The sequence below is a fragment of the Callithrix jacchus genome, chromosome 20, assembly GCF_049354715.1.
Source record: "Callithrix jacchus isolate 240 chromosome 20, calJac240_pri, whole genome shotgun sequence".
NCBI lineage: Eukaryota > Metazoa > Chordata > Mammalia > Primates > Cebidae > Callithrix > Callithrix jacchus.
The window spans coordinates 15,664,854-15,686,639 of record NC_133521.1 but is presented as its reverse complement, the minus strand read 5'-3'; the positions used below and the strand labels follow the sequence as shown (position 1 = coordinate 15,686,639).

The 21,786-nt window shown below is 52.7% G+C and overlaps 1 protein-coding gene across 48 annotated transcripts in view; it reads left to right on the top strand.

Moving 5' to 3' along the window:
• The window catches only part of KIFC3 (kinesin family member C3), a 106,349-nt gene that overhangs the window by 64,968 nt on the left and 19,595 nt on the right, over window positions 1-21,786 (top strand). For 16 of the 48 annotated variants that reach the window (XM_078358321.1, XM_035282607.3, XM_078358315.1 and 13 more), the window contains exons 2-3: window positions 3,217-3,427; window positions 6,284-6,426. In XM_078358321.1, the coding sequence (XP_078214447.1) occupies window positions 3,256-3,427; window positions 6,284-6,426 (315 nt within the window). In that variant the 5' untranslated portion in view covers window positions 3,217-3,255. Of the gene's footprint in view, window positions 1-3,216; window positions 3,790-6,283; window positions 6,427-12,483; window positions 12,623-15,421; window positions 15,625-21,786 lie in introns of those variants that run through there. The other 32 variants (XM_078358294.1, XM_078358295.1, XM_035282598.3 and 29 more) reach the window with 8 other exon arrangements.

Genomic DNA, 21,786 nt, shown 5'->3' with positions numbered 1-21,786 from the left:
TGTCCCTGATCTAGGGCAGGGGGGGTACTGCAGGTCTGCCCCCCTGGTCTAAACCCAGAGAGGCAGAGACCCTCTTCCCCAGCCAGCCCCTCTGTATTCACCGACCACTGGAGCAAAGTCACTGAAAAATTAAATTTTAGAGCTCTTAGTATATGCCAGTATTGTTCTGCACACTTTACCTTGTCTAATCTTTATGGCAACCTAAAAGGTGGAGTTCTCCCCATTTTATAGATGGAGATAATGAGGCATGGAGAGGCAAAATAATTCTCCCAAGTCACATGTCTAGTAAACATTGAGCCAGGTTCTGAACCAGTCCCACTGCCCTCCCTGATGAGTCCTCCTTGGGAGAAGTTCCTGGACACCAGGTTTCATTTCAGATGCCCATGTCAATGAGAGAGAGGGCTGCTTTCTTGGTTCAGGACCTTGGGCTTGAGATTCCTTGATACTTTTGACCTTCACACTCCTGAGGCTGCAAACTTCAGCTGCTTTTTCCTCTTAGGGATCTAGCACACGCCCTTCCTCTTTCTTCCTGGTATCTTCCTGGCTGCCTCCTCCGCTTCCCTTCCTGATAACCACAGAAACGTTATATCCTCCTGTCCCTGCCCCTCAGACTGAGCTGATCTCCCTGAAAGTCTTCTCTGTCCACTGAGGAATCAGCCTCCAACGCCTGGCACCGTCTCACCTTCCCAGCAGCCGGGCATGCAGATGGACCTGTCTTGCTCCTTCCCTTGCCCATTGGACAGCTGGTCTGCAGGGTTGGTTGTGTGCCCAGCTCTGTGCCAGGCAGCCTGGAGAAGAGGACATTTGGCTGCTCCCCTTGGTTTCTTCCACGCCACACTGGTCCATCTCAGTTTCTTCAATGGAGCTGGCCCATGTATTTAGATCAGCCTCTGCCCTGTTCCTTGGCCCACATTCCTGTCCCCTTCCCAATAAGACTGCACCCAGGAGCCTCCTAGTTGTTCTCTGTCAAGGAAGGAAGAGACCACAGCGCCCTTGCCAGGTGCCTGGCATTCTTCCAGAGTTGGGCTCTGAAAACAGCAGATACCAGATCTTCAGGCCCCTCACCCTTGGAGTCTTTACTTTTTCTTTCTTTCTTTCTTTCTCTTTCTTTCTTTCTTTCTTTCTTTCTTTCTTTCTTTCTTTCTTTCTTTCTTTCTTTCTTTTCTTTCTTTCTTTCCTTTCCTTTCCTTTCTTTCTCCTTCCTTCCTTCTTTGTCTCTCAGTGCTTTAGTCACTCCTGTCCCTCTGTCTCCTCAACATGCTCGACTCTCCCCTGTTCTAGACACCACATCCTGTCCTTCCCATCCTAGCCAAACATCCCCAAGGAGAAGGAAGTAGCTGCTTCCTCCCCCAGCTCCTGTCCCACTCTTTGAGCCCTCCCAAGTTTGCCATCTGCCCTTCTCCCTCCAGGGGCCCAGGCTGTCTGCCTGTCTGGGCTTCCAGTCCTCCATGTCTCTGTGGCATGACGCGCTGGGCACTGACCAGTCTCTCCTTCCCCCTTGCACTTTGGTCACTTCTGAAGACACTATACTTGCCTGGAGCTCCCACCCCTCTCTCACCTTCCTTCTGAAGCTTCCCAGCACCCCCCCCCACCCCGCCGTGAGCCCTGTTATCACATGGCTGTCTCCTCTTGCTCAAGCTTTGATGATTACCTCTTCACCTGTGGCATCAATGACCCTGTTTAGCTCTGAAGCTGTGTCCAGCCCTGACCTCTCTTCCAGGCTTCAGTCCAAGCTTTTGTGTGTGTTCATTTCAGAACATTCACCCCACAGGACATCCCAGAATGCTGAATGTGGGTGCAGCTGCAGGCAGGTTGCAATGGGGCTGCACACATGAATGTGTGTGAGCTCTGGGACCCATAGTGGGTCAGGGGAAGTGGACATTTTTCAAATAGCTTTCTTTACTTCCTGGCAGGAAGTGGCCACTGCAGTGAGGGCTGGGGAGAATAGCCCAGGTAGCTCTACTAGGAAGTCCTTCAGTTACCCCCAGTTCAGTTTTTTTTTTTTGAGATGGAGTTTGGCTCTTGTTGCCCAGGCTGGAGTGCAATGGCACGATCTTGGCTCATCACAACCTCTGCCTCCTGGGTTCAAGTGATTCTCCTGCCTCAGTCTCCCGAGTAGCTGGGATTACAGGCATGTGCCACCATACCCAGCTAATTTTGTATTTTTAGTAGAGGTGGGTTTTCTCCATGTTGGTCAGGCTGGTCTCAAACTCCCAACCTCAGGTGATCCTCCCGCCTCGGCCTCCCAAAGTGCTGAGATTGTTGCCTTGCACACAGTAGGTGCTCAATAAAGACTTGTGCAGGGAATGCCTGAGCTCTGTTCATTTGTCCAGTTCATGAGGGACCTGTCCCTGACTGAAGCTTTCTGTCCCTGACCAATGCTCCCCACCCCCTTCCATTCCCCACACCGCCTGGTGCCTGGCCCGCACCTGCAGCCTCCAGTAGCCTGCTCAGACTGTGAGGATTTTTTGAAGTGTTTATCTCCCTTCTGACCGGGAGCTTTCAGGCCTCATCTATTCTGATCCAAAAGGACCCCTGGCAGATGCCTGGCACCCAGTAGGCATTATTAAATGAAGACTGAATGAATCTTTGTATCTCAACACCCATATGGTACCTGCCACATGCTAGGCGCAGAGCACAGGCTAGTAGAATACATGAATGAGAACTTGCTGTATATAATGTTCGCTTGTCACTGGCCACAGTCAGGGCCCTTTGGAGTCCCTCCTCAGTGAAATGTTAATATTCAGAGCATTCACTGCTCTGCTGACAGGCCTTAGGCAGAGGAGCCTGAAGCCTAAGGGTTAAGCATGTGGTTAAGTGCAATTAGAAAATTAGATGTCTTGGAGGAAAAGGATTAGACTTACAGAGATGCCGCTGACTCCGGGTGTTTCCTCCGTGTGAGGCTAGGACCTGGCTTGTCCTCAGGCTGCCAGGCTCAGCGTGGAAGGGCTCAGGTATGGGGTCTCAGGCACAGCTGACATGCACCTTTCCCACTTCGGAGCCTCTGTATTCAGAAACAAACACGCCAGAAAGGCAGCAGGCCCCATTTCATCCTGCGAGCCCTGGGGTCTTTGGGGGACAGTGCAGTTGGAGCTGCTGCCCTAGGTAACCAGCGACCGGTGGAGCGTAGACCCTTCCAGATGGCTGGCTCTACCCGAGGTGCGTTCGCGCTGGGTCTGCGATCTTCAAGCTTATCTCCCCTTGTTCTCTCTGCAGGCTGCCCGGTGCCCGGAGGAGGCTGCTGAGCCCCGGGCCATGGTCCCCTCTCGCAGGACGTGGAACCTGGGAGCCACGCCCTCGCTGCGGGGCCTGTGGAGAGTGGGCCGGGCCCCAGAGCCCGAGCCGGGGATGGCCCGCCCCGCCCCAGCCCCAGCCAGCCCGGCTGCCCGCCCTTTCCCACACACCGGCCCGGGGAGGTTGAGAACTGGTGAGTCCGCATTTTTAAAATGCCTCTTTATTTCCCTTCCTTCCTCCAGATACCAGAGATGAGACTGAGGTTTCTCACCGGTTCCTAAGCCCAGTCAGAGCTGTCAGGTAATTACAGGGTAACCGACAGCCCAGAGCCGGACGGGCGTGGAGCCGGAGCGTCAGTCTCGCCGGGTGCGCCTTCCCTGCGCCCCTGTCTGGAAAGAGGAGACCTGGAGGCCGGGTTAAACTTTAACATGGGCGGGCGCAGAGCAGGGGGACCAGCCACCTTTCCTCTGGCCGAGCTGGTCAGAGCTCTGCGGGCTGCCATCCTTGCCTGAGAGCGTGTGGTCGCTCCGATCTCTGCCCAGGCTGGTAAACAAGGTAGGTGAAGTGGCTGCCCGGGCACTGAGCGCGCCGCTGACACTTGATCCTGCCTGGGCTGGCCCCTGGACGGCTGGGGAGTGGACTGAGGCTGCTCTGGAGCGTGGCCTGGCGGGGTTTGGGGGCCATGTGCTAATATCAGGTGCTTCTATAGAGACCCTGACAGCAGGTGGGCAAGGGTCCCAGAGTCTTGGCCCCCAGTGTTCCCTCAGGGAGCTGTCAGTGCCAGCTCCCCTTTCTGGGTCATGTCCCCCGGTGCTGCGAACAAGAAGTGAGCAACTCCTCTGATTCCCTGCGGGGGCTGGATTGTTGCGGCTGGGGAGCTGCCTGTGACCCTTTCCCAAGGCATGGGCAGGTCGCCCTCGTAGTGTGGGGGAGAGAGGGCACTCCAGGCAAGGTGCCTTCAGGGGTATGCTGCCTGTCCCTCCTGACCTACGGGGACAGAATCTAGACTGCCAGCCTGTCAGAGCTAGCAGAGTCCCTCTGGGCCATCAGGTCCAAGCCCCCTGGAACACAAAAGGGAAAACTGAGGCCCAGAGAGGCACACAGCAAACTTCTATTCACCCCTCTCTCCTACCACATTTGTGCTGTCTGTGGCAGCTGGACTGATGCCTTCTGAGGTCTCTCTGCTTCCATGGTTGTCTGGGGCTGGCTGCTCCCAAACAGCACATCCAGGCTGGGGGTGACCCCGGGGGAGCTTGGGAAAAGCGTGGGCGTTTAGGCCAGGTAACCCAGAGGATGGCCTCTACCCCATAAGGTTGTCCTAATGATAAAAAACATAATATGAATGAGTATTCCTTTTCTGGTAAAACAGAAACATTTTCCCTTGGAAAACTTCAAAACACATAGAAAAATATCAAAAAGGAAGTAAAAATCACAAGCTAGTCACTTAATATTTTATGTAGTGCCTTCCAGTCCTGTGTGTGTGTGTGTGTGTGTATGTGTGTGTATGCGTGTGTGTGTGTGTGTGTATGCATATAGGTTTTTGAAATACTGTGTTCTCTCAGCTTTCCAACCTGAAGGAAAAAAATTGGGTATTGTGAAGATAATATGACCATACAGACTTTTATCCACTTTAAAAATTTAAGACAAAGGTCGAATGAAATCCTGTGTGTGAAATGGAAGCGCCATGCCTGCCGCTGGGCCTCAGACAGGTCAGCTGCCCCAGGCCCCTCTGAGCCCCCCGACCAACCCCCATATCGCCACCCTGAGAGTTGGCTGGCAGAGGTTGGTCAGCACATGGGATTTCAATCCTGGCTCCATGTGACCCTGGACACATTGTAACCCTTTCGGGCTTCTGGTTCTTTGACTGTGAGGTGGGGAGAATGCCCCCCCCCCCACCTCCCTGGTGAGTTGTGAGGAGCCGATGGCAACTGTAGTCTATTGGCCTGTACTGAGGGCCCTTCCTGTGTACCCGGCATTACATGGGTACCCCATGTATCTCATGCCATTTTATTAACAAGCAAACTGAGGATCAAGAAAGTGTGTAAAGGCCAGGTGCAGTAGCTCACCCTGTAATCCCAGCACTTTGGGAGGCCAAGGCAGGCAGATCACTTGAGGTCAGGAGTTCGAGAACAGCCTGGCCAACATGGTGAAATCCCGTCTCTAGTAAAAATACAAAAATTAGCTGGGTATGGTGGTGCACGCCTGTAGTCCCACCTACTTGGGAGGCTGAGGTATGAGAATCGCTTGAACCCAGGAGGCGGAGGGTGCAGTGAGCCAAGATCAAACTACTTCCCTCCAGCCTGGGTGACAGAGAGAGACCCTGTCTCAAAAAACAAACAAAAAAATGGATGTGTGTAAGGCCTGAAAAGCACTTGGCCTAGTGGCTGGCAGTTGGGATATTGTTACGTCTCAGGGTAGAGGCTCTGCATTTGCCTCGTGAGGCCAGCCCCAGTCTCATCCTGCTCAGCCCTGCAGGTGGAGGTGGGTGGCTGGGACATCGCTGTCACAGCCTGCCCTCTCCCACCGGTGAGGGAGGCAGTGTGTCAGAGGCTCGAGGGGAAACACGCTAGCTGGTTCTGAATTTGCTTGCCGAGGCAATGGAGACTGGGCCACCTGGTGTGGATTTGGTCTTAATGAAGTCAGGGGAGAAATTGCCACCTAGAGGCCGCCAGGGTAATAAAGCCATAGCCTCTGTGCAAGTCCTCTGAGCTTTGGGCAGGTTGGCTGGCATCGGCTTCCTTCTGCTGCCTTGTTGGCAAATGCCTGCCCCCACCAAAAAAAAGCCTGTGGTAGGGTATTGAGTCCCCTCCAGAAGAGAATCTTGGGGCAGCTTTTGGTAAAGAAGGAGTGTTGCCCTGCCCTGAGCCAGGCTTTTCCCTCTGCTGTGTGGGGCAGGCGTGTGAGGGCATGTGAGCCCCTCCTGGCCACATCTGGGCCAGCCGGGGGTGTGTGAAAGCTGAGCTCGGCTGCAGCCCTGGCCAGTGATCTGTGGCTAGCAGTCTTCAGCCAGCAGTCAGAGTGTCTCACCTATCTCTCTGTCCTGGGACAGGGCGTGGAAAAGATACCCCAGTCTGCGGTGACGAGGACTCCAGTGCCCGAAGTGCAGCTCGCCCTTCCCTAGCTCAGTGCCGAGCCCTTAGTGTGGACTGGGCTGGCCCCGGGAGCCCCCACGGGCTCTACCTGACCCTGCAGGTAAGCACTGGAGCCTTCTGGGCTGGGGGTACCTTGGCCTCCAGTGGCTGGGATCCTGCCAGACTCCTGGGGGTAGGAAGCACCAGGGGAGAGCTGGGGACCCACCTGATACCTCTCTGCTAGGCCCCTGGTGACCCATCTGCCTGTGAGCTGCTTTATTAAGTCAGCTAGGGGAAATTTCACAGGAGCTGACAGAGCTTTTCAGCCACACCCTGGCTGAGGTGTTAAAGTAGGAAGCATGGGGCCTTCGCTGAGATGGGCAGAGCTTGGAGAAGGTGTTGGGAAAACAGGCAGGTTTGTGTAGTTGATCATTCTCAAACATGGTTATGTGAGTATTTCCTTGGAAGTTCTTCCTTGTTTGAAGTGGGAATTCAAAGCTAAATGGGGGATTCACTAAAACTTGGGGTCTTCTCCCCTGCAGTTATTACCAAGTGACTGTAAAAAGACAAAGTAAGACTGGGCGTGGTGGCTCAGGCCTGTAATCTCAGCACTTTGGGAGGCTGAGGTAGGAGGATACTTAAGGCCAGGAATTCACAACCAGTCTGGACAATATAGTGATACCCCATCTCTACAAAAACAAAAATAAAAAGTTAGCCAGGCGTGATGATTCCTATAGTCCCTGCTACTCAGGAGGCTGGAGTGGGAGGATCGCTTGAGCCCAGGAGGTTGAGGCTGCAATAAGCTGTGATTGTGCCACTGCACTCTAGCCTGGGTGACAGAGTGAGACCCTGTCTCAAAACTTTACGTATATGTGTATATTTGGCTATAGAAATAATAGACAGTGATAATAGTAATAGCTACTATTTATCAAACATGAACTTTGTGCCAGGCATCCTAGATCTCATATCAGTCCTCATAATACTCATAACAGCCTCAGGAAACAATATTTGATCTGAACTTCGTAGATGAGGATGTGGAGGCTCAGAGGGGTTAAGTCACTCGCTGCTGGTCACACATTTGACCATTCAACACAACTAGCCTTATAACATTTGTAAAGAATTTACACAGGGCAGAGAAATGGCCTCTTGTAGTCCTCTGTCTTTGAGAAATCCACTATTAAGTATTTGGTGTTTATTTATTTATCTTTTCTATAGAGAACCACTTAATTATACTTATATGATTTTTATTTTTGAGATGGAGTCTCATTCACTCTGTTGCCCAGGCTGGAGTGCAGTGGTGTGATCTTGGCTGCAACCTCTGCCTCCTGGATTCAAGTGATTCTCCTGCTTCAGCCTCCCAAGTAGTTGGGATTGCAGGTGTACACCACCATGCCTGGCTAATTTTTGGATTTTTGGTAGAGACAGGGTTTCACCATGTTGGCCAGGCTGGAGTGCGATAGCACAGTCTCAGCTCACTGAAACCTCCGCCTCCTGGATTCAAGTGATTCTTTTGTCTCAACCTCCCGAGTAGCTGGGATTACAGGCGTGCGCCACCATGCCCAGCTAATTTTTGTATTTTTAGTAGAGAAGGGGTTTCACCATGTTGGCCAGACTGGTCATAAACTCTTGACCTCAAGTGATCTGCCTACCTTAGCCTCCCAAAGTGCTGGGATTACAGGCCTGAGCCACAGTGCCTGGCCATGAGACAGAGTCTCACTCTGTTGCCCAGGTTGGAGTGCAGTGGCATGATCTCAGCTTACTGCAACCTTCGCCTCCCGGGTTCAAGTGATTCTTATGCGTTAGCCTCCTGAGTAGCTGGGACTACAGGCATGCACCACCACACCCAGCTAATTTTTGTACTTTTAGTAGAGATGGGGTTTCACCATATTGGCCAGGCTGGTCTTGAACTTCTGACTTCAAGTGATCTGACTGCCTCAGCCTCCCAAACTCCTGGGATTACAGGCATGAGCCACAGTGCCCAGGGCATATTTATATAATTTTTATTATTTATTTTAGATGTTATTCTGTGACTAGCTCTTTTCCTGAAGTAAATCCTGGTAATTGCTTTATGTTTATCAACACATAGATAACTACTTTTTTTTTTTTTTTGGAACAAGGTCTGGCTCTGTTGCCCAGGCTGGAGTGCAGTGGTACAATCTCACTGCAACCTCCAGCCAAGTCATCCCATCTCAGCCTCCCGGGTAGCTGGGACTACAGGCATGTGCTACCGTGCCTGGCTAATTTTTTGTATTTTTTGAAGAGATGGAGGTTTCATCATGTTGCCTAGGCTGGTCCTGAATTTGTGAGCTCTGCCTTGCTTTCCAAAGTGCTGAGATTCTAGGTGTGAGCCATCGCGCCCAGCCCTCTGTCTTTCCTTTATACGGCTGCATAATAGTCTACTTCAGGGCTTACCATCAATCATTTGTAATGGATCCTCTATTGTTTCTGATTGCAGTGAGCTCCTTAAATAGATATCTGTGTTGTGTTCATGCAGTGATAGCTTTGAGTGTTTTCAAGGCAGCACAAGCTCTGCCCATTTTTAATGAATGCGTTTGTTCAACAGATTATTTAGAATGTGCCAGTCTGTGCTAGAGTCAGAGGTACAGTGCAGAGACGAGAGAGTTTAGCAGAGGTGTCAGAGGGTAATTAAATAATCACAAAGGGATGAAGGCAAACCAGGCAGGGGCCATGAAGGCAGTGGCAGAGGACGGACACCAGGGTTATCTGGGGATGTTGCCAAGGCCCACCCCCTTCAAGGAAGCCAGTGCACGAGAGGGCCCACCACTCCCCCCATGTTCTCCTGACCATCCACTTACACTGATTCTGCCCTTTCTGGAACTTACACATCCACAGAGCCTTGAAGGAATGCGTACAAATGGTGGGCAGGATGGTATGTGGGAAACATACCCTTCAAGGGGAAATATCCCTGCTACAAATGGAAGTCTGGGCCTGGGGAGCTTGTCCCAGCCCCTGATCTGAACATGGGTATGCTGGCTCTTGTGGCTTCAGGGACAGTCTTGTGTTTTGAGGTGTTTCTTGTCCCTTCTCATGTGATTCGTCTGAAAACTGAACCAAAAGTTTCGTCTTTTATCTGTACAAATCTGCAAGAAAAGCAGGTCTGGTGAGAGAACAGTTAAAAGAAACCCGAGGACCCGCTCTTTGCTCTGTCTTGAGCCATTGGCAGTGAAATTGGAAGGCGGCGGTCAGAAACCCACAGCCTCCAGTTGGGTGGTGGCTCTGTTCTTGAGTTCTGATTATGGGGTGTTGAGTTGTGGCTGCAGCTGAGTCCTGGGGTCAGCACATCTGCTGAAGATCTCTGGGAAGCTGGCACCAGCAACCGGCGTCCACATTCACATCCTGCCGGGCCCTCACAAAGCTCTAGTACGTGGTAGGTGTTTCAGGGTCAAAAAGTGGGACCAGAGTGGGTTCCAAGCTCAATGCAGTGACCTGGTAGGCTTAGTGACACCACCCCTCCCTAGCCTCTTTCCAGCAGTTAAAACCTGAGATGCACCCCACAGAGGCGCTGCAGAAATTCCCAACCCCCCAGGGCCCTGTCTGCCCTTTCTGTGGCTTGGCCAACAGGCCAGAAATAGTATAACCTTTGCCCTGGCTGGCAAATGGAAACTTCCAGCTGCTGTCCTAGCCGCCATGGTTGACAGGCCTGTTCACGATGGTGTGGCAGTTGGTCACAGGGTGGAGACAAAATTAAGTTGGAGTGAATTTTCTTTTTGAGATGGAGTCTCGCCCTGTCACCAGGCTGGAGTGGAGTGGTGCAATCTTGGCTCACTGCAACCTCCATCTCCCCAGTTCAAGTGATTCTCCTATCTCAACTTCCCTAGTATCTGCAATTACAGGTGCCTGCCACCACATCCGGCTAGTTTTTTTTTCTTCTATTTTTAGTAGAGACAGGGTTTTACCATGCTGGCCAGGCTGGTCTCAAACTCCTGACCTCAGGTCATCCACTCGCCCTGGCCTCTCACAGTGCTGGGATTACAGGCATGAGCCACTGTGCCCACTGAGAATATTCCTAAATATGAGAGGTGTGCTCCCCACCTGCCCTTCTCAAGCAGAACTTGGGGCTGAGAGAGGGATGGGGCGTATTTTGGGCTAAGGAGCCGCTGATGTCACTTTTCTTGTCTTTTCAATGATCTGTATTGGCTTTTTGATTGTCAAAGTAAAAACAAAAGTGAAGAATACAGGGCTCATGTCCTGATAATGGCTACCTCATATCAAGCCCTCAGTATGCGCCAGGCGCATTCTGGGAACCTGGCTGTGTTTGCCTTTTACTCTTCACACAAACTCAGTGACATGTTCTGTTATTACCATTTCTATTTTAAGAATGAGGAAGGCGCAGCTTCAGGAAGGTAAGTAACTTGCCCACTGTCACACAGCTTAGCTGAGGCAGAGCCAGGCTTCACACACAGGCCTTGCCGCCTCTAGACCATGAATGTATTTCTTAGACTGAGCACTTTTAAAAGAGTAACTTATTTTTTTGTCTTGAATGTAAAGGTCACAAAGACACTCAAAAATTGTCTGCCATCTCTCCCAAGATAACCTCTGCTGATATTTAGGAAAAAAACAAAAAAGAAAAGCTGAGCACGGTGGCTCATGCCTGTGGTCACAACACTTTGGGAGGCTGAGGCAGAAGGAAGGCTTGAGCCTAGGAGTTAGAGACCAGCCCAGGAAACATGGCAAATATCATTTCTAAACAAAACAAACAAAAATCAGCCAGTCATGGTGGTGTGTGCCTGTAGTCCCAGCTACTTGGGAGGCTGAGGCAGGAGGATTGTTTGAGCCCAGGAGATCAAGGTTGCAGTGAGCTGTGATTGTGCCACTGTACTCCAGCCTGGGCCACAGGGTGAGACTCTGTCTTAAAAAAGAAAAAAACCCAAAAAACAAAAAACAGCCAGGCTCAGTGGCTTATGCCTGTAATCCTAGCACTTTGGGAGGCCAAGGCGGGTGGATTACTTGAAGTCAGGAGTTTGAGACCAGCCTACCCAATGTGGTAAAACTCCGTCTCTACTAAAAATGCAAATATTAGCCAGGTGTGGTGGTACACACCTGCAATCCCAGCTACTCGGGAGGCTGGGGCAAGAGAATCGCTTGAACCTGGGAGGCGGAGGTTATAGCGAACTGAGATCATGCCACTGAACTCCAGCCTGGGCGACAAAGTGAGACTGTTTAAAAAAAGAAAAGAAAAAAAACACAGTCAGTGTTTATAAGGTTACGAATTCAAATGCCAAAGAGATTGAAAATGAAATATAAGGCCGCCTCCTTCCCCTCTTCCACATTCTCTCTGTCGTGAACTTTCTTTTTATTCCCCCCAAATTGAAATGATGCTTGTTTCTACTCTCAGCCACTACGCTATCCCCCCAGCCTTCCGGGGAGGACCACTGTCTATTTCGTTCTGTAGATCTGTCTCTTTGCCTGTTGTATTTTTATTATCCTCAAACGGGATCACTCTTTGCAAGTGGCCCTGCTGCCTGCCTTGGGCGTCTTTCTGCGTGAGTGGCAGGTGATGTTCTCTGGATGAAACACTGCTTCGTGCCTCCGCCTCTCTCCCTGTGCCCACGCACTGGCCCTCTCTGTCTCAAGTCCTTTGTCTGTGGTCCCCCTGGAAGAGGAGACAGCTTCCCACAGCCTCTCAATAGCCCTGTGGGGTGGGAATAGTGAAGGAGGCAGGGCTGTGGCTCTTCCCCCTCTCAGACAGACTCGTGCGCATCCTCCTTGGCAGTCCTGGGGGTCCCATCTGGAGGTGGGGGCTGTGTGCCTGGGGTGGCAGCAGCTGGCATGGGAGCAGCTGACCTGAGGTTGGTATGTGTGTGGTGGGGCTGGATGGCTGCCTGTGAGGCTGGTGCGCCTGAAGCACACCCCCATAGAGCCTGCAGGGATGGCATGAGTTTTGCCTGAGAACTCGAAGTGCCTAAGAACCTTCCTTGCTGGTGCAGAAGGCCACTGCCGAGGGAGGCCAGGAGAAGGCACTGCCACTGTCTTGCTGCGGGATCTGGCACATCCTCTTCCAGAGCCTGGGCCTCAATGTCCCCACCCAGCCACACAGTGGGGGACTGGACCTGCTGGGCCCTGGGGTACCAGCTCTGAGAATACACCATCCTCTGGTTTGAGGGTCCCTCCCTGGTGCTGTCCCCTTCATGTGAGGATTCTGGTTGTGTCTTGGCAGCAGGCCCTGCAGGACAAGGGGTGCAAGAGCCAGAGTCAGGGGAAGAAAGAAGAGAAGCTTCAAGAGAGGCAGGCGCCAGCCTCCAGGCAGGCCCAGGAGGCCCGGGAAGCTGGCGGCACCATGAATGTAGAGAATACAGGTAAAGCAGGTGTGCCCGCCGACTTGGCACTCCCTGGTGAAGCTGGTGCAGGAGGGAGGCTCTTATGTGGTCGCTGCTATCCCCGTGCCCTGTTCTCCCGCTCCCCGGCTGGAGGGGGCCCAGATAGATTCCAGCGACCTGACTCAAAGCTCTGAGACCCCAACCTGCCTCTCCTGGATTCAGGGACAGTGGTGTGTATAGAACCTTCATCTCACCACCTGCCTCCCACAGTGTCCAGGGCTCCACCCAGTGATAAGAGGCCTTGGCCAGCGTGGGCTGGGGTTGAATTTCCCTGCTTTTTGTCTTCTTCCAGTGCCTCTCTAAAGCAGGGCGAGGGTGGCAGCCTCATAGACGCCACCACAGGCAGACAGAGACTTGGCCTTCTCCTTCCTATCCATGGGCTTCCAGTGTCTAGAGGTTCCTAGGACAGGACTCTGATTCTCCTGGCCAGAGGCTGAGATATGGGACCCGGTGGCTCAGCTCTTCTCTGGCAGGGCTTGCCATGGTGTCCAGGGCTGGCTGGTTCTGGAACATTCCACAGGCCCTCCCTTGTAGTCTTACTGCTGGGGGCCCCCGGCAGTAAGTGAGAGCCAGGCAAGAATGGAGAAGGAGCATCCTTCAGGAGCTGGGGGGGAAGGCCGAGAGCATGTGGAGGAAAGAGGAGCTGGCCTTGCTGTCGTCTTCCTCCTCTGTCACCAAAAGGTTAACTTGTATGTCTGAACTTACCACGTGGTGGAAGGAGTGGCAGGGCTTGGGGTCTGGCTGAGTGTTGACAGGCCAGCCTCAAGCAGGGGACATTGCACCGCCGATTGTGCACCAAGGAGAGGAAGGCTGATTCCAGGGAACAGCACGGAGGACCCGTCAGTGGGGCCAGGCCACGCCTGCACTGCACCTTTGAGCCCAGAGTGTAGCCTACCCAGCACAGGGACCCCTTCAACGTTACCTCGTCCTCCTGTCCTCGCCTTCCTGGGATCTCCCTGAGCTTCTTAGAGATCTTTTCTCTCCCATGAGCCCTCTCCAGGCCCCCTTCCCACTCCCCTGCTGCGGCTCTCAGATGCGGGGACTCCCTCCAGGGGTGGCACCCTGTGACCTGAGCAGTGTTCTGGCTGAGCTGAGCTGTCCAAGACCTCATTCCTGCCCCATGGGCTGTTGTGTAACAGCCACCCACGCCTGTGCATCTCCACAGTGCCGGCTCCTTCTGGGCAAGGCCCCTTGTCCCCATTTCTCCTCGAAGCTCCTGCTGGGTCCCTCCCACAGGTCTCTCGAGTGGCAGAACCAGCTCTTGGGCCAGGAGTCCAGTGCGTTCCCTGCCTCACTGCAGCAGCCTGCAAAGGGCTGAGGGCCACGCTGTCACATGCCGCCCGTGCTGCCCCGTGTGTGGGTCTGGAAGCATCCCTCTGACCTCACTCCCTCTAGAACAGATCGCCGGAGCTGGGCCAACTCTGTGTGATATGCATGCCGCGTCACGTGCAGGCCACACAGCCAGGGTCACCACCCCACCGGGGATGCCCAGCTCCAGCTCTCTGGAGAGCTCGGGTGGAGGAGGGAAAAGCCAGCCTGCGTGTGCTCCTCTTGCTCTCCTAGAGTGGGGCGGGGGCCTCTAGCCATCTGCCCCACCCCCTGGGGCTGTGCTGTGATGTCCCCGCCCAGCTGCAAGACACACCCTCCCCACTACCCTGTCCAGCCCGAGTCCATTCATTCCGCTTCGCTCAGGCCAGGCTGTCAGAGGGATGTGTGACTTCAGGTGCAGGTGGCTTCCTTCCCAGAGTTTAGGAGCCTCCCAACCCCAGCCTGCAGAGGGCTGGGATTTCTGGGGACCTAGTGTGGGAACGCCTAGAGGCTGGGGCTCGGAGGCGGAAGGCAGTGCTCTGGCCAGCAGAGGCCCCTCTTCACTCTTCACTCTGCCATGCTCTGCCAGGTCCCATTTATGCTCCCTGAGGGGAGGAGGCAAATCCCCTGCCTCCCTCTCAAGCCCCCCATTCTTCTCTTTCTCCCCTGAACTCTTTGCTCCCTACCTGCAGAGACCATGGCAGATCTTGGTGCCCTGGAAGCAAGCTATAACAAGCATCCCAGGCCCTGTGCGCAGGTCGCGGGCCCTCTGTTCTTTTCCTTCATCTGTCTGTCCATCTCTCTTGCTCCTGGTGACAGGACAGTGGGAGGCCTTTGGAGGAGGAGGACTTAGGCAGTGTTCCACCCGGCCAGGTGCTTCCGTCTGTCTTGCCTGGGGGGGTCCCTGTGCTCCATCACTGCCAGATACTGGCTGGCTGAGTTCCTGCCCCATGTGTGGTGCTGGTCTGTCTGTCCCTCACACGTGCACACAGCTCCCCTGGCTCCCCTCTCTCTGCACAGGGGACCATTTGCCACAGTGGGAGGCTGGGGAGCCCAATTCTGATCTTCTGTACTCTTGAGAGGGTTTCAGACTTAAATAACGTTCCTACGAGGGTAGAGTTTTCTAGGGTAAGAATCCTTTGTCTTTCCCAGCAGCAGTTCCTTGCAGGCTGGCCATGGAGAGGGGCTAGCCCAGTAGACCTCAGGCATGTGCTCTGAGAGCTGTGTTCAGTGAAAGTTGCTTTCATAAGTCCTGATCCAGGCAATTTCATTCCCCAGACGCTGCCTGGGGGTGTCTTCTTCTGAGACAGGCCCCAGCTAGCCTATGCTGCTGCCACCCCAGCCTTGCCCAGTTGCTTACCCCTCTGCTCACCCCATTATCCCTGATGGTCTGCCCTGCAGTGATGGACCGCCTCCTCTGCCAGTGTGGGACCTCTACTGCCCTCTCATCAGCCACTACTTTGATCGTAGGTGGGCGTCTCTTTGGCAGCAGGAGGTGCTTGCGCCTGTCGGGGCCGCCCGGTGCGGCCCCCGTGGTGCATAGGATGGTGGAGGCCATGTCCCAGCTCCAGGAGGAGAAGGCCCAGCTACAGGAGGAGCTGGTGGTCCTACGGGAGAGCCTGGCCCTCCGCGACAGTGACCAACAGGCAACATCCACTCAGCAGCAGAACCAGGTACCTGGGGAGGCTGGGATGGGCAGAGGCCATTGCCCTCTGTGGAGCAGGTCAGAGGACATCACTTGGGGCATCTGAGCCCACCAGGCCACTGGTGTAAGAGGAGACACCTAAGTAGGATGGCCAGAGTCAGAGGCCTCCCATCCTGGAGGATGAGCTTTTGAGATGCAGCATTTCTTCCAGCTCACAGAAGCCTCCCATCCAGGTCCTCCTTGTGCCCCCATCTTCTCACAGATACCGGGGGCCAGGACCTGCCCCTAGGAGGTGATGTAGGCATGAGTGAAGCAGGAAGGTGCATGGGTGCTTCCTACCGAGTCCGCCCTGTCTTCCCCGGTGCCCTGCACTGGGCAGCCTGAGCAGACAAAACTCATCAGATGGTCACCCGGCAGGAGACTGGCAGAACTTTTCTGGTTCTTTTGATTTCTCATTAAAGGTGGATGCTAGTTTGAGTGCATGTTGGGGAAGGGATCTCTCAAACCTCTGGAGGCCAGGGACAGCCAGGGTTCATGCTGGTCAGTATCCTCTCCTTCGTTGGCTGGGCAGGACATTTGGGGACCCTTGGCTCGTGAGCTGCACATCCCGTGGGGCTGACCACCTGTCCTCTTCTGTGTGTGTGGCTGCGTCACTTTCTTCTCCTTCTGCATCTCCATGCGGGCTCCCAGCCTCTTTCCTCACTCTCATCCTCAGCATCTGTCTCCGTGGCTGTGTCTGAGCCTTGCCCCCTTCCCCAAGGTTCCCAAGCCTGTCTGCCATATCGTCCCCACTTCTGATCCAGTGCCCTGGCCCAACTGCGGGGCCCCTCAGCTCTGGGCCCAGGGCTCTCTGTTGACAGCCTGGCCTTCAGGAAGAGCTAAGTTCTTTCTGTGTCCCATGAGCCAGCAAAGAGAGGGCCTGGACATGGCCAACATCTGCTTATTGCACATCACATGATGCCGTAACCTGCTCCCTCAGTTCTGGGGGCAGCATAGTATGTGTGCTTTTGAGATGCAGCATTTCTTCCAGGTTACAGGTGTGTCCTCTTCTCAAGAATGGCCTGGGTGGGTGAGATTCTTGCTGCCCCTTGCTGAGATGGGTGGGCCTCCTTGGGACGCCCCTCATGCTCTGTGTCTTCCTGTTACACTTACCCCACAACTTGACTGTCTAGGCCTGCCTTCCTCACTAACTGGGGGCTCCTCTAGGCCAGCTCTGTATCCTCTTGCCTCCTGCATGCCTGCCTGCTTCCTCGAGTATTTGTGTGCCCCTCTTTTGTACTGGCACTGAGCTGGGTATGGGGCATACCCCAGTGGACAGGAGGCTCCCACCCGTGGAGGCTCTGCCTGGGGGAAGACGGACATTTGCTTCACATTCCTACATAAAGTGGGAAGGGCTCAGTGGATGGGCACATGCACAGCTTTGAGGGCTTGTCCCTGGGCATCTTGAGCTGAGCTCTGGGACAGAGCAGAGGGAAGCGCACTCTGAGCTGAGCCCCTGCCAGTGCAAAGGGCCTGTGGTAGGAGGGGAGTGGCTCAAGAGCCTTGGGGGTGGCAGGGGCTCCAGGGCTCACCCTGCAGGACGTGTGTCTGGCCTCAGGCAGAGGCCAAGCAGCCACTCTCCTTCCCCGGCCTTCCCCAGTTAGGCTGTTCAGAAACTTCATTTTGCAAACAAGTGTTTTTTAAAGGGCTTTGTAAGCAGGACACAATGGCTCACGCCTGTAATCCCAGCCCTTTGGGAGGCTGAGGTAGGTGGATCCCCTGAGGTCAGGAGGTCGAGAGCAGCCTGGCCAACATAGTGAAACCCCGTCTCTACTAAAAATACAAAAAATTAGCTGGGCATGGTGGCAGGCACCTATAATCCCAGCTACTTGGGAGGCTGAGGCAGGAGAATCTCTTGAACCTGGGAGGTGAAGGTTGCAGTGAGCTGAGATCCCACCATTACACTCCAGCCTGGACAACAAGAACAAAACTTTGTCTCATGTATATTAAAAAAGAAAGAAAGAAAGAGAGAGAGAGAGAAAGAAAGAAAGAGAGAAAGAAGAAAGAAAGAAAGAAAAGAAAGAAAGAAAGAGAAAAAGAGAAAGAAAGAAAGAGAAAGAAAGGGCTTTGTTGAGATATAATTCACATGCCTTAAAATTCTCCCCTTGAAGGTGTACAATTCAGTGGTCGGTGGTAAGTATATTAAGATGGAAGCGCTCCCATCCCCAGTGTGTCATTGACAAACATCTTCAATCCTCCAATCACCTATTAACAGTCGCTCCCATGCTCCTTGCCCGGCGGCCCCTGGCAACTAATCTGCTTTCTGGTTTTATGGATTTATCTTTTCTGAATATTTCATACACGTCAAATCATAATATCTAACCTTTTGTGACTATAAAGAGGTTTTGAAAACATTTTTCCAGCTGGGCACAGTGGCTCACGCCTGTAATCCTAGCACTTTGGGAGGCTGAGGTGTGTGGATCACCTGAGGTCAGGAGTTCAAGACCAGCCTGGCCATCATGGTGGAACCCCATCTTAAAAAATATATAAAGAAAAAGAAAAAAGAAAACATTTTTTCCTTTAATTAACAAAATCAGCTTACTTTTTCTTTTTTTTTTCACTTTGTCACCCAGGCTGGAGTGCAGTGGCGCCATCTCAGCTCACTGCAACCTCCGCCTCCCGGGTTCAGGCAATTCTTCTGCCTCAGCCTCCTGAGTAGCTAGGACTACAGTTGCGTGCCACCATGCCCGGCTAATTTTTGTGTGTTTTTAGTAGAGATGGGGTTTTACCATCTTGGCCAGGCTGGTCTCGAACTCCTGATGTTATGATTCATCTACCTTAGCCTCCCAAAGTGCTGGGATTACAGGCGTGAGCCACCGCCCCTGGCCAGAATCAGCTTACTTTTTAAGAAGGGAAACTGAGAGTGAAACATTCCAGCCTTTTTAGTTATTTGAGCCCTAGCTCTCCAGCCTGTCTTAGGAGAACACATGAGCCTACCCCATTCCCTCAAGTTACTTAGGAATTCGGAATGGTTCCTGGTCTTTGTTCTCAGTTTGTCCTTGAACTAACTTTCTCCTTCCTTCCTTCCTTCCTTCCTTCCTTCCTTCCTTCCTTCCTTCCTTCCTTCCTTCCTTCCTTCCCTCCTTCCTTCCCTCTTTCCTCCCCCCCTCCCTCCCTTCCTTCCTTCTTCCTTTCTTCCTTCCTTTTGTTCGTTCGTTCATTAGTTTCGCTCCTATTGCCCAGGCTGGAATGCAATGGCATCATCTCGGCTCACTGCAATCTCTGCCTTCTGGGTTCAAGTGAATCTCATGCGTCACCCTCTCGAGTAGCTGTGATTACAGGATTGTGCCACCACACCCAGCTACTTTTTATTTTTAGTAGGGATGGGGTTTCACCATGTTGGTCAGGCTGGTCTTGAACTCCTGTCCTCAGGTGATCTGCCTGCCTTGGCCTCCCAAAGTGCCAGGATTACTGGTGTGAGCCACCATGCCCAGCCCGTCCTTGAACTTTCTGACTGCAGCTCTTTTCTGGAAATTTCTCAGGGGACCCACCTGAAGCTCCAGGTCTCTGAGATGCTCTCTGGAGGGCTTGTCCTTGTAGAGACCTGGCCAACCACATGGGCCTGGAGCCGGGTTCAAACCCTGACTTTGGCACTACTCATTAGCTATGTGACCTTGGGCTAGTTAATTACCATTCTGCAGGTCAGTTTCCTCATGTGTGAAATAGATATAATAATAGACCTGATGAGATGATCCCTAGTGAGTCATTGGTGTTGCTGTGGCCACCGCCACTGTTGTTACTGGGAGAGTTTGGGATTTGGAATCCCATGAGCAGGCTTCTATTCTGGCTGAGCCATGCACCAGCTGTGCAGCTGTAGGAAGTTACTTCCTCTCTGAGCCTTCACTTCCCACTCTCTAAACCGGGGCTCACACATGTTGCACTGCAGTTTGGGGGTGGATCTGTTGTAAGAGTGGACAGAAAAAAGGATGGTCAACTGGTACGTGTGGTGCATTGTGGGCTGTCACCCCCGGTCTGCCCTGGTCTCCTGCTAGCCTCGCTGTGGTGTGACGTAGACTTGGCTTCCCTGGAGTTCTGAACGTTGCCTCTCTAAGCAAAGCCCGCCAGGGGTTTCCATGGAATCTTCTTTCCCAGCCCTGTCCACACTGGCTTCTGACCAGCTGCTTCCTCACACTGCCGTTCCTACAAGGCTGTGTGGCTTCATGATTAAGGGTGAGGGTTCTGCAAGGGTCAGTCAGATGCGAGTTCCAGTCCTAGGTCCACCACTTACTGGTCAGGTGACCTCAAGTTGCCAACCAAGGCTTACCCTCTTAGGAGCTCAGTTTTTCTTCCTGTAAAATGGGGCTAATAATAGTACCTGCCTCAGGGGAATAGGGGTTGAAAAATGATCTTGTGAAATCCCCCTGCCCTACTGGCAAAGACAACTCAGTTAGTGGGGCTCCATGATCACTGCTGGGATCTGGGCTTCTGGGGCTGCAGGAGTCTTCAGGCCTCCCCATTGCTGCGTCAGGAGGAGGAGGAGGTATTTGTGTTACTGACAGCATGTGGGTGAAAGGTCCATAGTACTTGAGCACCAGCTGACCCAGGCCACAGAGTCCACTCATCTTGGTCTGGTGACCACAGGAGGCTGTGGCTGTTGGGATGACCCTCCCCAGCATTGGCAACAGCAGTCCCAGGCCATGTCCTACTGGCTCGAGTTCCCCTGTCCTCTTGTGGATGTCCCTAGAGCCATGGCCTCAAGGTTCCTGAAGTTCCCCATAATGTGACATGCTGCCCAGATCTCACTGAACCTTTTTTTCATTTTGAGACAGGGTCTCATTCTTTCACTCAGGCTGGAGAGCAGGGGCACGATCACAGCTCACTGCAGCCACTGCCTCACAGGCGCAAGCCATCCTCCCACCTCAGCCTCCTAAATAACTGGGACCACAGGTGCCCACCACACCCAGCCAACTTTTCTATTTTCTGTCCAGATGGAGTCTTGCTATGTTGCTCAGGCAGATCTTGAATTCCTGGGCCCAAGAGATCTGCCTGCCTCAGCCTCCTAAAGTGCTAGGATTACAGGCATAAGCCACTGTGCCTGACTCACCACACTCTTTACCTGCCCCCTCCACCTCAAGAGTGAACCTTAAAAAGTTGTCTTCAGGGGCCACAGGCTGAAAAACTAGATCTTACCCTCAAATGTGTCTTGTTTGGCCACCTTCTTTTTTTAACAAACAAAAAAAATTTTTTTAATAGATGTAACATAAAATTTACCATCTTAAGCATTTTTTTTTTTTTTTTGTGACAGAGTCTTGCTCTGTCCCCCAGGCTGCAGTACAGTGGCACAATCTCAGCTCACTGCAACCTCTGCCTCCTGGGTTCAAGGAATTCTCCAACCGCAGCCTCCTGAGTAGCTGAGACTACAGGCGTGCATCACTACACCTAGCTAATTTTTGTATTTTTAGTAGAGATGGGGTTTCACCATGTTGGCCAGGCTGGTCTTGAACTCCTGACGTCAGGCTAGAGTGTGGGGGCTATTCATGGTTGTATCTCACTGCAGCCTCTGAACTCCTGGCCTCAGGCAATCTTCGTGCCTCAGCCTCCTGGAGTAGCTGGGACTCGCTCCTGCTTATTTTTCTTTTCACATTGTGGTTTTGATTTGCATTTCTCTAATGACTAGTGTATCTCATTGTGGTTCTGATTTGCATTTCCCTAATGACTAGTGATATATATCTTTTCATGTGTGTTTTGGCTGTTTGTGTGTCTCCTTTGGATGAGTTTCTATTCAAGTTCTTTGCTCAGTCTTTAATTGGATATTTTGTTGTTGAGTTGTAGTTCTTTATATATCCAGGATAATAACTCCTTATCAGTGAAAAAGCTTTCGAGTATTTTCCATGTGTTGCCTTTTTACTCTGTTGAGAGTGTCCTTTGTTATCTACAGTTTTTGATTTTGATGAAGTCCGACCAATCGTTTTCTTTTATTGCCTCTTCTTTTGGTGTTATATCCAGGGAGCCACTGCCAAATTGAATGTCATGACATTTTCTCTTCTATTTACTTCCAAGAGGTTTATAGTTTCAGCTGTCACATTTAGGTCTCTGGGGTTTTTGTTTTGACGCAGGATCTTGCTCTGTTGCCCAGGCTGCAGTGTGGTTATGTGATCCAGGCTCACTGTGGCTCAAGTGATCCTCCAAACTCAGCCTCCCTAGTAGCTGG